Source organism: Plectropomus leopardus, chromosome 11 (assembly GCF_026936395.1).
Source record: "Plectropomus leopardus strain MGB_pleo_1.0 chromosome 11, ASM2693639v1, whole genome shotgun sequence".
NCBI classification, from domain to species: domain Eukaryota; kingdom Metazoa; phylum Chordata; class Actinopteri; order Perciformes; family Serranidae; genus Plectropomus; species Plectropomus leopardus.
The window spans coordinates 24,586,818-24,602,010 of NC_142186.1; the positions used below are offsets into that span (position 1 = coordinate 24,586,818).

General features: G+C 40.8%; 1 protein-coding gene across 5 annotated transcripts in view; it reads right to left on the minus strand.

The window, feature by feature from the left end:
• The window catches only part of ddr1 (discoidin domain receptor tyrosine kinase 1), a 55,836-nt gene that overhangs the window by 12,217 nt on the left and 28,426 nt on the right, over positions 1-15,193 (minus strand). For 4 of the 5 annotated variants that reach the window (XM_042489309.2, XM_088084368.1, XM_088084366.1 and 1 more), the window contains exons 7-12: positions 14,452-14,554; positions 13,476-13,662; positions 9,067-9,313; positions 5,154-5,306; positions 3,487-3,543; positions 2,188-2,354 (exon numbers count right to left, since the gene is read on the minus strand). In XM_042489309.2, coding sequence (XP_042345243.2) covers positions 2,188-2,354; positions 3,487-3,543; positions 5,154-5,306; positions 9,067-9,313; positions 13,476-13,662; positions 14,452-14,554 — 914 coding nt within the window. The remainder of the gene's footprint in view (positions 1-2,187; positions 2,355-3,486; positions 3,544-5,153; positions 5,307-9,066; positions 9,314-13,475; positions 13,663-14,451; positions 14,555-15,193) is intronic. The other variant, XM_088084367.1, reaches the window with a different exon arrangement.

Consider the following 15,193-nt stretch of genomic DNA (forward strand, 5'->3'; position numbering starts at 1 on the left):
TGCATCGTGTCCTGACTCCCAGGCGCCTACCCTCGCCGAAAACAAATGGAGCATTTCCAGCAGGTTAGGACGCTTCTCTCCTGTTCTGTACTAAGTGTGAAAGGGCAACTCATGACAATGTCCGTACCTGATCATGCACACAACACCGAGCTCATATGAAAACACAGCATTAGACTGCATTGGTTTTACCTTCCTGCATCTATTAAACTGGCAACTGAGTGTAAAAGCATCATCTGAATCCCCGAAGCAGATGGTGATCAAACTAGTGAAACAGCCTCTAATCTTTGAACAATTTGAAGTGAATGTAAAAGGATTCCCACAACACGTCCAGATGGAGATCCAGAGGTACTCTGCCAAAAGGCCGGCAGTCGTTATCTCAGCCTGCTATCAATCATTTAAACTTAGTTAAAGGGGCAGTTCAGCCTAATCACACAAGCAAACATTTTCCCGCTAAGGGTTTTTTATTTTGTAGAAAGCTGTTAACAGCAAAAGATCTATGAATTTATTTAGAGTAACTGGGACATTATTTCAGGGAAATCGAGTAGATGTAGAGCTTTGAGCAGCACAAACAAAATTGAATTTACCTCTATTGTGCCAAGGTGATAAGAGAAATCTTAGAGATAGATGTTCCAAAAGTTTAATACCAAGACTGCATGGTAATCCACTACTAGTGACGGTTACAGCCAAATCACCAATTGCAATTAGGAACTGCTGCTTTGGAAATAAACAAAAACATTGCTTGTGACCCCAATCTTGACTTGAAGTGACCCAGAATAGTCAACAATTCAATCTAAGGAGCCTGATTTGAATGCTCATACCACAGTTGAACCGTCACAGTTGATGGAAAATTAGGTTATAAAACAAAGGATCATTCTATTTAGGATATATATGTGGGTGCTGAATGATTCAACACTCAGTTCTGCTCGTAGGTTTAAATACCCAATGTATAAGATGTGCGCCATTCCCTATGGAAACATCAGTGATCGGGCAAAACACATTTCTTTTATACTTAAGAATAAGATACAAATTAAACTGAATAATACAATCATTAAAAAAAAACAAATCCTGACACTGTCCTGGTCAAAAGTGTGCATACTCTTAGTTCTTAAGCCCTTTAGTCCTTCATCAATGACAGCTTGCAGTCTTTTGTAATAGCTGAGAACAAGCTCCTTTATTTTTTCAGGTGGTAAGGCTGCCCATTCTTGACAAAAAGCCTCCAATTCCCGTAAATTCTTGGGTATCTTGCATGAATTGCACATCTGAGATTTCCCTAAAGTGGCTCAGAGGTATTGCGGTCAGGAGACTGTGATGGTCACTCCAGAGCCTTCACTATTTGCTGCTGTAGCCACTGAGGGGTCGACGCAGCCTCTTGCTTTGGACATAGACTGTATACATTTTGAGGCATCGAGTTCGGTATTTCAGCTGTCGCCACCTTGGTTTTTTGGAGCCAGAAGTGACCATATTTAGAGGTGTAATGGAGTGCAGGGTGGACATCTCAAGCGGCGCCGCCCTTAAATATGCGTAACTTTAGGCCCTAATAAAATGTACATAGCTGAGCTTTATTTTTCACCTTCGGAGGTTGCCACTTGCTTTTGGATCATTATCAAGTTCAGTTTTGGTCTCATCACTCCAAATGACTTTGAGGAGTTTTGAGGCTTTTCTAGGTGCTGTTTTGCATATTGTGAGTGGGCTGAAAGATCAGCTTATCATCAAAAACTGTTTGTCCAGTTTTCACAAATTATGCAAAGCGAATGTAAATTTAGGAGCACAACTGCTGAAGTGCTTGTTCTCTCCAAGTAAATCAGAAAATTTGTTATATTGGTACAAATCAAAAGGTGAAAGTTCTGTTTACAACCATGGAAAGCCAGCAGGAACCAAACTAATTAACACGTTCTTTTTATCCGTCTGTGAATATCGTCTGCAACTGATGCACCTAACACACACCTACACATGCACCCCTGACACACAACAAACAGCGCTGGATGGAGTATATCCTAAAATAAGTTCTTAAGCCAAGTCAGAAAGACAAATTGTTTAATTGGATGTTTCAGCTCATTTGTCTGATGTGAAAAAAGATCCAAACTAATGTTACTAATGTGAGTATGGGTCGATAAACAAAAATAAAAAAATCAACCATCAGTCCACAACAGGCAAGACTGTAAATTCACACCCCTAATCTTGACTCACCTTGCCCAGTATCTTTTTCCAGTACTGCCTCCACAGAATGACAGCGATCACAGCCAGCAGCAGCAGGATGATGCCCACCAGGCAGCCAATCAGAATCGCTGTATTACTGCTGTCGTCCTTGGCAACAGGAAGTCCCGCCCTCGGAGTGTTGCCACCAAATTCTGCATCTAAGAGGAGAGAAATTGCGGGCGGAAATGTCAGACGTTTGTGTGTGCGTGAGCTTGATCGTCTGAAAAGCTGGTGTTATTTGTCAGTCTGATGTGAGGTGTGTAGATTATTATGCAACACCGTGTGTGTGTGTGTGTGTGTGTGTGTGTGTGTGTGTGTGTGAGAGAGAGAGAGAGAGAGAGAAGCTGGCATGAGCTAATGCACTATTCAGTCTGTGTGCATTAGCTCTTTCAGCACAGTCACGCACTCACTGGGGTCACACACACCAACATAGTTTCATCAGGCTTACTCAACATCTGATGGGGATTGTCTGTGTTTGTATGCTTTCAGTACGCCCTCTCATACCACAGGGCTTCTCAGTGCCCGCTGCTCTGAGAACAGAATGTGAACGCTGTTTTGCTTCAGCTTTGTAGTAAAATATTAATCAGAATCATCCAGTTATTTTTTATTCCTCTCTTGAAGGTCAAATGTGGCGTGGTATTTGAATGAGGGATGGAACGGCACTAAACTCTGAAAACCACTTCAACAGGAACAAACAGCTCATTTAAAAAGACCAAAAAACAGAAACGCACGCCATATATGATGCGTTTGCGTATACACAAATATACACCTGCGAGCACGCACTCACACACACATTTACAAGCCAATGATTTACAAACCACAATGTGACAACAGAAAACAACCCTCATTCTCTCTCTCTCTCTGTCACTTCAACACCATGCGGGTAATAAATAAACCCAAACAAAGCCGTTTAAATAAAGCCAGTTACAAGGACAAAGCAGCATACACGTCACACAAAACCATTTCCAGCTTTTTAAAAAGCCTGGTATTGTTTAGCTGTGTAGAACAAGAGCCCCTGAAAAAAACATGCAGTTTGTGAGACCGCAGGAAGCCAAGTTGTTATTGTACATAAATATAATGTACTGTAGCTGTTAGTGTTTTTCCTCCAGCTGTATATCTTCAAACCCCGGGGACAGAGCCCAGTGCCAAAGCCTGCTCCTGCATTCCCTCCTCCATTACAGTTCATACTCTGAGCAGAGGGACAGTTCAAGAGGCTGGAGGAGGGCCAGAGCGAACGGAGCGAGCTCCCGCCACTCGGATCGTCCTCTCTGTCTGTTTTTGCGCTCTCACCTGACAGCGTCCAGTTACCAGTGGTGTCCATCGTGAAGGAGGTGGTTGTGTGGAGTTCTGGAGGAGCGAGGGATGGACAAAGGAGGAGGATGTGTGAGAAAAGAGGTGGTGAGGAGGATGATGAGGAGGAGAAATCACTGAAAGCAGGATTCTGGCTCATTTGGCTTTTCAGCCATGTAAATGAAAATCACTAAAAGTTTAACTTTTTTAATTGAAACTTTAGCAAATTGGCTTGATTTGAAAAAAACATGGGGAAAAAGGCAATGAACAACAAAAGAAGAGCAATTGGGAAATAGAAAGAAATTAGGAAAAAGAAAAAGACAATTACCATTAGTTTGCAAAAAATAAATAAACATTTTAAAGTAAAAAGTAAAAAAATGACCCTGAAAAGGTCATTAAAAAATGCTTAAAATTATAGTTATTTGGGTTGTCAAAAACTTTTTTTTTAATCTCAATTATTTGCAGAATTTTAATAGTTAATCACAATTAATAGCATTGTTTTTATCACGTTATTTTGCATTTCAAAACAGTTTTGAGGTCCATATTGATAAGATAAAGCAATTTTTACCAGATTGCCTTGATTAGGAATCAAATAACAGCACACTACTCCATAAAGTGGGCATGTTTTTAAAAGGGAGTTCCCTCAGAACCCATTTTTATTCTCATATCTTGAGGTCAGAGGTCAAGGGATCCCTGTGCCGTTTTTTCCATCGCCAAAATTTTTTCTGGATTTCTTGGGTATTCAAAGTATTCTTAAGCCCGGTGCAGTCTCTTGGGGACAGTAATGTTGGCTGGCGAGTAATACAATAAAACCAATTTTTTTTTAAACTTTATGTACAGACCTTAATTGCACTGTGATAACTGCGTTAACACTGGCCCTGATAATTTTGTAACAATAATTTTAAATGTCTAATTATGATGATTATAAATATAGTTTTTCTCCAGCTTTTTTTAAATTTTTCATGAACATTTTTCCCTAGCTTTTTTAAAAAAAATTCTTCTTCTTTTTTTTTTTTTTTTTACATTTTTTTGAGACATTTATTACCAAAGTGCTCATTGCCTTTTTCCCTTTCTTTTTTAATAAATTGCACCAGCGTTCAAAGGTTGTAATACTTGCGAAAAGCAACTGAGAGCAGCACAAGGAAAATGATGTCGCTCCAGGTTTCAAAGGGTTATAACCAAACACAGCTGATAAAAAAAACTTGGAATTATAAATTAAAACATTTGACCTTTAATTTTAAGCCATATTTCCCCTGCCCTTTATGCACAATGAAAAGTGTAAGATTAGCATCCGGCACTGACTTTGGTTCAGCAAATGTTTGGCACAAAGCCAAAGGATTTCAGGGCTCGTGATAAAGAGGGAGGCGAGTCAGACATGGGCCTCCTTTGGCACTGCCTGCCTTTGGCTCTGCTTTAGACACATGGCTTAGACACACTGCCGACATGCTCACACTCATCACAACTGCAGAGAAAAAGACGAGCACAGAGACTAGAGGTGATGAGGGAGAGATCAGGGGAATTAGAGAGCAGTAATGTGGATGAAGCAGCGAGGTGGGTGACGAAAGGGGATGAGGATGGTTGGTGGAGAGAAAGATAGTAAATACACAAAGATGTTGAGGGTGAAGAGAAGGAAGAAAAAGAGGAAGAGGAGGAACAGCAGGACTCACCAGATGGGCCGGCGGTGGTGTTGGAGGAGCTGCGGCTCGTCGTGGGAGAGGAGGAGGTGTGGTTGACAGGAGGAGGAGAGGAACTGGTGGTGGGAATCTTTGGAAGATTCGGAGGAAATGAATCAGACTCTGTGACATCCTCCTCAAACGGCTCTGGATAAGGAGGAAAAGAGAAAGATAATTTAATAAAAATGAATCATGTTTTATATGTTTAGGGGGTTTCCGTAGGGCACAACACACCGTCTGGTTGTCCTCGGCTGTTGGGAAACGGTGGATGTGGTCACAGCTGGTTGTGTTTTAGTATTCATCCCACGAGATTGTATTCAATATGTTATTTTTGACTAATTTAAAGTCAAACTGAGGACTGACTCTGAATGATTGTGCACTGACAAAGTGTTACCTTGGCCAACTAACCATTGCTGCTTTAAAGGAGCAGTGTGAAAGATTGAGTGGCATTTAGTGGTGAAGATTGCAGATTGCAATCAGCTGAAATTTATCGTGATTAGAATTCTTTCGCTGTTCACTGTTCAGGTGTTTTTTACTGGGAGCTGAATTATCTGCAGAAGTCGCCTCTTCTCCAAAACAAACAGAACAGGTGATTTAAACCAGTAAATACACAGAAAAAAAGCACTTTTATGTTACAAATCAGTCATTCTCCTTTGCTTTTTGCCACATTGCAGATGGGCCGCAACCCCAGCACCCACCAATGCTAACCTCGCCTTTTTTCCTCTGATAATGTAAGATCCAGACGTTCAGGTAGTTTTTACCAGGACCTGACTTTTCGGCAGAGGTCTGTTAGTCACCAAAACAAATGCACCAGGTGGTTTAAACAGGTAAAAACACTGAATAAAGCAGGTTCACGCTAAAAATCATTGGTTTTGGTTGGTGCATGTGACACATATTGTATATATTATTGTTATTCTTAGTTATGTTTATCTCTGTTGTTCACTGTAGCATTGCACATATATTCATATTTTTATATTTTGAACTTACATGCTAGTTTTACATATTGTATTGTAGCAAAAGGCACATTTTTATATTTTACACACTTAACACACTCAGCACATTCTACATATTTATAATTTAAATATCCACATACTATTTCTTATTGTCTATTAATGTATTTCTTTACATTTATATTTTTACACATTTTACATACTCAGTAGATTATACATACTTTTATTTTTAAATATTTACATATTAGTGCTAATTGCTTACTATTACTTTATTTCCATTTTATATTTTTATATACTTAATTCATTCTGCTTTTTATAATTCTCTATTCTGGCATCAGAGACAATGTAACAGACCACAATTTCCCCCCAGGGATCAATAAAGTATTTCTGATTCTGATTTTCTGATGCTGTTCAGGTACGGTGGTAGAAGCGAAAATGAGAATGGCCCAATCTGTTGCTGGTGTTTGGTTTGTCTGTTTGTTGGTGTCTGTTCTGTGCTACTGTAAAAACATGGCAATGAGATGGCGGACTCAATGGACGAGGACCCGCTCCTTATGTAGATATAAACCGATCATTCTAAAGGTAACGAAAACACAAGTCTTATTTTCTGGTGATTATACAAAAAAGAACCCATACTTATTATATTATATCCCATTTCTGCCAATAATAATAACATCGGCTGTTTTAGAGAGTTAGCCTGCTGGATTGTTGCCAAACTGACAGTTTGTCACAGAGGTAGAAAGATGTGTTCCTGGTGCCAAAGGACGAAATGTAAGTCCGCTCTGTCCCATATAAGAGTATTAGTGTGTGAGATTTAGTAGTTTTGGTGGTGTAAACTCTTGCAGCCATAACGCTAGCTCGTGTCATGACCTTAAAGCAGGCTACTGTTGATACTGGTACGACACTGCAGTTATTTATTACCGTACTGGCACAAGTCCAGCAACCAGACGTGCCACCTCAGGGTCAGTTCATTTTACCTACCTGAGTCCGGTGTGATTACTGAGCACTTCACTGATTCTTATCACGCTAAAACTGACAGTCCTTTTGAGTAGAGAGGACAGTTTAATTAGTCACAGCAACCTCAGATGGAGGAGAAGCAGACGAGTCCTCTATCTGACTTCCAATCAGATACACATTAATCCTATCTTCGCAGAAGATATCGAAACACCATTTCTGTTTGCTGCGTGGGTCCGTTTCAGCCAGTAAAAAGGTAGATAGAGAAGATAAGAAAACAGATACAAAAACAGGCATTTTAGCACTTTCTGATTCTGTTAAACTGTAAAATGAATAAGAGAAGCTATAAAGCATAAGTGACAGACATCTCAGTTTGGGGTTGCGCCATCCCCTATGATTTTTTTTATCAAGCACAAAAGGAATTATTTTTCTGTTGAAACCCTGCCAGAGTCTGGACAAGGGCCTTGACTGTGAAAAATCTGAACCCTTAAAATAAATTACACACACACACACACAGCAAGGACAGAAACTTAACTCTGAATATGATTCTGTCATCAGATTTCTCATCAATGTCACTCCATCTGACTTTTACTTTGTGCATTTTATGAATGCTGATTGGACTTACACCCACGGTACAACAAGCTTTTTCAGGTATCTCTTTTCATATTGTCTATATTTAGCTATTGTTTGAGCACAGCCAAATCTCTGCTGGACAGTGCCAGGCATAGTTGCTAGGATATATGCAGAGCCTCTATAGAAGAAACACTGCCTGTCAGAGCCATAGAAACACATACGAATCTAGAATTACCGCCTCGCAGTTGTGTGCCTCAGCCAACCAGTCAAGTTGCAGTTTCCATCCATATCTGTCCAGACTCATATGTAGACATCACAGTAGGCATATTTTCAGATATAGATATTGCTGTGAAGAAGTTACAAATTCTAAAATGTGGATGCTTAACACACATCTTCAACCCGGCAGTACAGAAGATCTCAGTTTCCAGATGGACACTCAAGATTAGTGTCACCAGTTAAGTATCCGACCAAATGCCTCTCGTTCTGTCTTAAGGTGTTGAATAATAGCCAGAAAAATGTTTTTGCAGAACATTATGATGTCACAGTGAAGTTGACCTTTGAAATTTTGGACAAAAAATGCCATCACTTTTCATCACAATTTATGCTATAAGACATTTGTGTGAAATTTAGTCATGATTAGCGTATGAATTCCCTCAAGGCCTTCTTCAGATATGGCACTGATGAGAATAAAAGAAACCCAGGTCAACGTGACCTTGACCAACAAAATCTAATCAAATCAATGTTGAGTCCAAGTGGATGTTTGTGCCAAATTTAATTTAAAAAATCCCTTAAGTAGTTCTTGAGATATCACAGCCATGAAAATGACATGAGGTCACAGTGACCTTTGACCATTAACATCTACTCGCTTTATCTTTGAGTCCAAGAGGACATTTGTGTCAGATCTGAATTCCCTTGAGTCATTTTTGAGATATCCGTTCACAAGAATGGGACGGACAGATGGACGGATAACCTGAAAACGCCACCAACCACGGCTGTCGCTACTGCAGAGGCATAAAAACTGATCACTTCCATATAGTTTTTAGTGATGCACGATAATGTTGGCATCAGTATCAGTAATGAAAGACTGGAATCAGCCAACATGCTGATACAAAAAACCTTTTTTTTTGATGTACAAAACATCAGTCCTAAATTGAAGTATTTTTCTTATATTGCACAATAAATAAATATTATATATAACGAAAAACATTGAATTTCATGTTTTCATCTGCTGGTGGGCCATCACGATAAGAGTATGCATAATATGATGTTAATTCCACACCAGAAGACACTTGATGATCACTAACATTAACTGAGGAAAAAGTAGATATGTCTACATTGGTATCTGTTATCAGCCAAATGAGTTGTTAAACATCGGCATATCAGATAACGGCAAAATATCCAATATTGTGCAACCCTACTCGTTCTCTTACCAGAGAGGAAGGATATCTCGCTGATGAGCAGCCAGCGGTCAGCAAAGTAGAATTTGCAGCGGAGGATCTGAGCCGGCCGGCCGCCCAGCGGCAGGGAGATGGGTCGGGAGGAGGGATCCTTTAGATCCTCGAGGGGCACAGGCAGAGTGAGAGCAGGGGACCATGGCTGGAGGATACCGGGCTTAAAAAGACACTCCACCTTGCTGAAGACTCTCACGCCCTGAGTGTGGCGGTTGTTACTGTGCACCTAGAGAGAGGAGACGAGAGAAGGGAACAGGAAAAACACAGGTAAAAAGATATAATCCTTTAATTATATACACACCTTAATTAACTCAACCCTCATGCAAACATCTGAAAGAACTCAAGAAAAATTGGGGCCTTAACCGTTCATCCATTATACAGTGGAGAGGTACGGAGAAATTCAGTTAAAACACAAAATTAATGACACATTCTCATCCTGTTCAACAGTAATTGCTTTGGCACGACTTAAGAGCTGAGCAGGACTACAAATTAACAAAATTAGAAAACAGGGAGGGAAAGAACGGATGCAAGAAAAGAAGGCATATGACAGAAGACCGATGGAGGGGAGCAGATGATATATCTTTCCTGTTTTCACAAGCAAGGAAAGGCCAAAGAGAAGAGGAATCCATAAAAGCTGATCTAATATATGAGAAGTCATTGTGGCTGGAAGGAGGAAGAGGAGCTTGAGGATACGAGAGAGGGATGCAGAGGATGTTAGGGTGAGCGAACGAGAGGTCAAAACTATAGCTCTGAGAGATTGAAAAGTAAGTAACTTTTTTTTCCCTGCTTAGAGCTAAAGGCTGCTCTGACAGGTTAGCTATTAACCTCACACTTACTGCAAGGCCAGCCACTCTAACCTAATCCACATGTTAACACACACACACGAGACGCAGGAAGAACAGCTGCACCAGATGCTGAGCTGACATGTAACTGATTCTATCTGGAGGGGGACAGAATTGGGGGGGGGGGATGTATTGTATGTTGGTGGTAGCGGTGGGGGTCTAATAAGTCAACAGAACCAAAGTAATTCACTACTCCTTTTGGGAAAACAGCTCCAATGACCTGCACAAAGCTTAATTTGAGAGCATAACACTGCATTCATTATGTTTTGCTTGTTTCATCATAAATCTAACCTACATTCGCGAGCTCCCTCTGATCTATTTGAGCTTGCAAAGAAAATGTTTTACATAAATTCCCCAGAGCTGGAGCTTTACAAAAGAAAATCTGAGTATGTTAAAGGCCTTGTAGGAAGTGCAGGTTATGACTGGCAAAAGGTCAAAGCGCAGATCTCCCTCTGAGAGAGTGATTAGGTGCAGGTTAAGAAACCACAGAGACAAGTCAAGGCAAAATTAGGTTCAGGTTCCCACTTTTTATTTATTTGACCTGTGTGTCTGACATATCCGCTCTGCCAGGCCAGCATAACGACGTATGTCAGCTGAGGTTAGTGAGGGAAAACCACAGGGGAAAAGGGCAAGAAAAACAGAAAAAAGCTGAGGAAAAACACCAGGAATACCGCTGGGGATGATTTATAAAGGTAACTGAGAAACACTAGAATAATATTAAATATGTGGAGAAAAAAAAGCAGAGAGACAAAATCCAGAAATGTTGGATGTAAACCAAACCTCTAAAAGATTACTTGTCACTTTTTTTAACACTGACTGGGGACTCGTGCTGTTCAATATGCACATGTATAGGGTGAATCCCTCCCTAACCGACATTCCAACCGGCGTCCAAAGAGACAACACAGTTATAACTCAAACCGGGTTGCTTCATATTATTTTCCCCCTCTGTTGCTCCACAAACTAACCCCAAAAGCCACACAGACGCACAAACAGTCTGTGATGCAACTCTGTGGCACGCAGTGAGCCGAGCACAGACGCGCTGTCCCATGATAAACAATGGCACATTAAAACTAATTAAACGGCTGCAGAGCTATTCCGGTCAAAATGCTGCTTTACTGGTGAGATGGCAGACACATAACTGCTGCTGGGAGTTTGTTTCAGAGGTTGTACTGGTTGGAGCTGCAGAAAATTGCCAAGGAGTTTCATCAGTCGCAAAAAGAAACAATCAGCCTAATGTCCTGCCGTAATCACAATGACATGCTTGTCTTGTGCTAATGAGGTGATTAATTAACCAAATTGAGGTATTAATTAACAAACCGGTCTTTGTCTGCACACTTGTCGTCCCGCAACACATGGGAATCATTTACGGGATCTCATTTTAAAACATTGAGGAGTTATAAATAGTTAAATAAAATCACTTTCACTATTTCAATATGCAGATTTATGCATCAAGGTTCTCTAAAATCTAATCATTGCCACTGAAGAGGGAACAAGTGCTGCATCCAGAAAGTTTGCTTTTCTTAAAGGTGTGCAGGATTTTTTTAAAAAAAACCAATATATAGACTCATACAGAAGTAATCCCTCTGAATCATCACAAATGACTCACTTGAAGTATGTGGTGGTAAATTTATCTGCAATGACTCTACCCTCTGCCTGGATTTTCTTTTTTTTTAATTATTATTTTGTTATTTTTTGGATGTTTGTGGGCTGCCTTTGGCAGAGGTGTGCAGCCTTCAGCAAATACCAGCACACAGGTGAGGTCAGAGCTTCATAAAAAGTTAGTGGCTAGACCTTATGCAACATGCATCCAAGATGAAGCTACTAAAAACTGGGACGCAGCACCAAAACAAAAGAGAATATAGCATGGTTAAAATAGCAAGCGGACAAAGCTCAATCCAAAACGAGAGTGAATCTGGGGTAGGCTTTCACTGGATCCATTCAATATCAGTGCAACAGTGCACCGCTTGACATATAACGGCGAGGGCAGGGAAAGCTATATAAATGGAGAGTAATCTTTCAGCCAGCAGCAGCAACCATGTAATTGTCAGCTGACAAAATAAACACTAACATCTGCCTACAGGGCAAAAGCCATGGTAGCTTTCCTAGTGGACAAATAATTGCCTACATGGACATTTATGTTCACAGCAGGATATTTTGGGTTGAATGACATTAATTAGTTCTCTATCTAATCAATCTCCCTTGACTTGTCTGTGTTTGTATGGGCCATGTGGTCATGGTGACATAAATGCCGCTCTTGCCGCTGAAATTAAGCGGTAGATCTGGCACATAAATTAGCTATAATAACTGTCAAAATGTGTGCAGACGCCGCCTACTGAATGCACTGCAGGCATAGGCTGGAGTTGTAATGTCTGTTAGTCGCATTTACAAATACAAACTAAAAATTCCTGCACTGTATACCTTTAAGGTTCGTTTTTGGCACTTTTGCCTTTACTGGATGCATAGCGTTTCCTAGGAAAGCAAAGGCATGACCTACCCTACTCTTCCTCTGATTGGCTGTTACTCATTACCTTGTTGGTTTGGTTAGGTTTAGGCAGGAGGAGTGGGATGGGTTAAAGTAAGAATGTCAGGGTAAGCCAATAAGAGTAAGGCATGGTAGGGCGGGTACTGCCTTTGCAATGCTAGGAAACACAAAGTCGCTCACTGCATAGTTGACGGTTTAGATACAGACAGGAAAAATGGGGAGAGATGGAAAAGAAGTAATAATAATATTATAATATTGATAGGATTTATATAGCCTTTTTCTAAGTACTAAGATGCTTTACATAAAATGCAACATAAAAATACAAAATACTGAAAAATGCATACATGAAATGGAAGAAGAAATACAAATGCAAATACAAAATCTGGCAGTTGAGAGTTGGGGAGGCAGAGGAAGACAGATATTTTAGGCTTTTTTGAAAAGGTGGGTTTTGAGTTAATTTTTAAATGAGTGGAGTGAGTCTGACCTTAGTCATTGTGCTTAAAAAGGTTGGATGGGGATTGCTGGCACAGCTTCACCTGCCTCCAGGTGCATGGAGAAGGAAAAAAAAGTCTAAAAATGTTGAAACTCCAGCAACACTTGTAAGATTTAGAGCAATTTAAAGTTGTTCTATATTTTATAAGTGTTGCTGGAGTTTCAAGCTGCTGAAAAAGTTACCCAAAGATGTAGAGATTCTGATGTGATAACAATGTCCTGGATAACAGTGACATTCATTTTCAACGCCAGAAAAACACGGTCGTCAGATCAGATACAGGATGAAATGAGAGTCTGGATGTGCACAGAACTTGACATCCTGAGGATTCTGTATAATCTTTGGCTTGTGGACAAACTCAGCCGCCTCGTACTCCACATCAGAGCATATTTTAGAAAGATCCCCGAAGACACAGACCGGAACCGGGGCTTTTAGCCTTGATGACATCTCTGATTTACAAGCAGCTCAATGCTGTCTGCGATTCCAGTGGGATAACAACGTCCTGCATAACCTTCTAGTATTCGTTTACACACAACAACACATGCACCCTCACGCAGAAACTTTCACCGCCTACCTGCATGTTGTGGAAGACACGTGGTTTCTCAAAGTGGAACTCAATATCCACGCTGCCTTGCCCGAGGGCCTCCCGGCTCCAGCCTAGGTAGTCATACCCGGGCCACACCCGTAACTCTTTAGTTTGTATGAAGTCGTCTCCACCAAGGACGCCGTCACAAAGCTGACCCAAGCCTCCAAACTGCATCCTGCATACACATAAACACACACACACACACACACACACACACACACACACACACACACACACACACACACACACACACACACACACACACACACACACACAGCACTGTATGGGTTAACATGTAGCTCTGTGCAGAAATAACGTTGTGGACTGCTTGTCACTTTCTATTTACAAACTTATTCATGTACTGGCATGCAACGATGCATAAATAAGAATATATACATAGATGTTAATGCAAACAAGCTGGCACACGTTTACTCACACACAAACTACACACATCTGCTACGAATACGTCTGGATTAAATCAAACGTATTAGCTCACCCACTAGCAAAACATTTCAGCCCCATTACCCACACAGTGTGGTCCCCAACCAATTCCTAGTTCACCCCTCCTTTGCCCCCTGCCAAAACATTACGGCCAGGAAACACATCAAATCCCCATGTAACTAAGAAAGAGTTAGTCTCTTTCGATTAGGCGGACACCAGAATAAAGTCTGACGAAAAGATTTGGCTGAGACTTCAGCACCAACAAAGTTGATGAGACAATTTTGGTATTCCACTGATCGCTCCATATAGTTGGCCATAAAACTTGTGAATGTTTATTGTGATCACATTTGCAAAAAAGCAGTGTTGCAATTTACACCCGAGGGCCGTGCCTGTTTCATCACGTATTTCCATGAAAACGAAATACATAGGAGCAGTTTGTAGGAATGTATGGAGATGAGCTATTTACTCATACATAGAAATGAAAAAAAAAGGGGAAAAAAAGCCCGGGGGATGAATATCTTACCCTTGCTCTGTGCTCCCATCGTAGGTGGAGTCGTTAAGATAGACAGGCATACCAGACAGGTGCATGACGTGACCCACTGGAGCTGTGTAAGCCCTCAACCCATCTGAGTGACACAGAAATATGCAAAAATATTCAACGCAAGTCGAGTGATTGTTAAAACAAAACATTTTTTCTGTTTTCTATTTAAGAAACAGACATGCACAAGCTGCATATCAAACTTTTTTTTAATATATGAGGCTTTTCATTTCCATCATGAGCAGCCGCATTTTTACATTTTTTTTTAACAGCGAACATTAAACAGTAATCACTGCCGCAGGGGAAACGGCTACAGCTGTTTTTTGAAGTAGTAAAACAAACCAAGAGGTCGGCTGCTCGGGCCCGCTCAATCCCAGCCACCATTAGCCGGTGAAACTCAAGCCTCTCCACTCCAATATACAGCTAATCAGCCCGCTCCCTGAGAGCAGAGGTGACGTCAGCAACACGGACATCAGCCCGCTGCTCTGCTACCCATAATAAACAATGCTTCACATAGGATTTGCAGTATGTGGGCAGTTTTCTCTGTTTGCATATAAATGCCTGTCTGTAGATGTGGTTATGCACTTAGATGTGAGTGAGAGAGTGCAGGTCCAAACTGAAGGTAAAGCAATAAACACAGGAAAGACACTGGGATGCCATAATATTAGGGCTGTCTCCAATTCCATTTTTTGGGCACTGAAGCTTCTGTGAGGATTATCTGCAATTA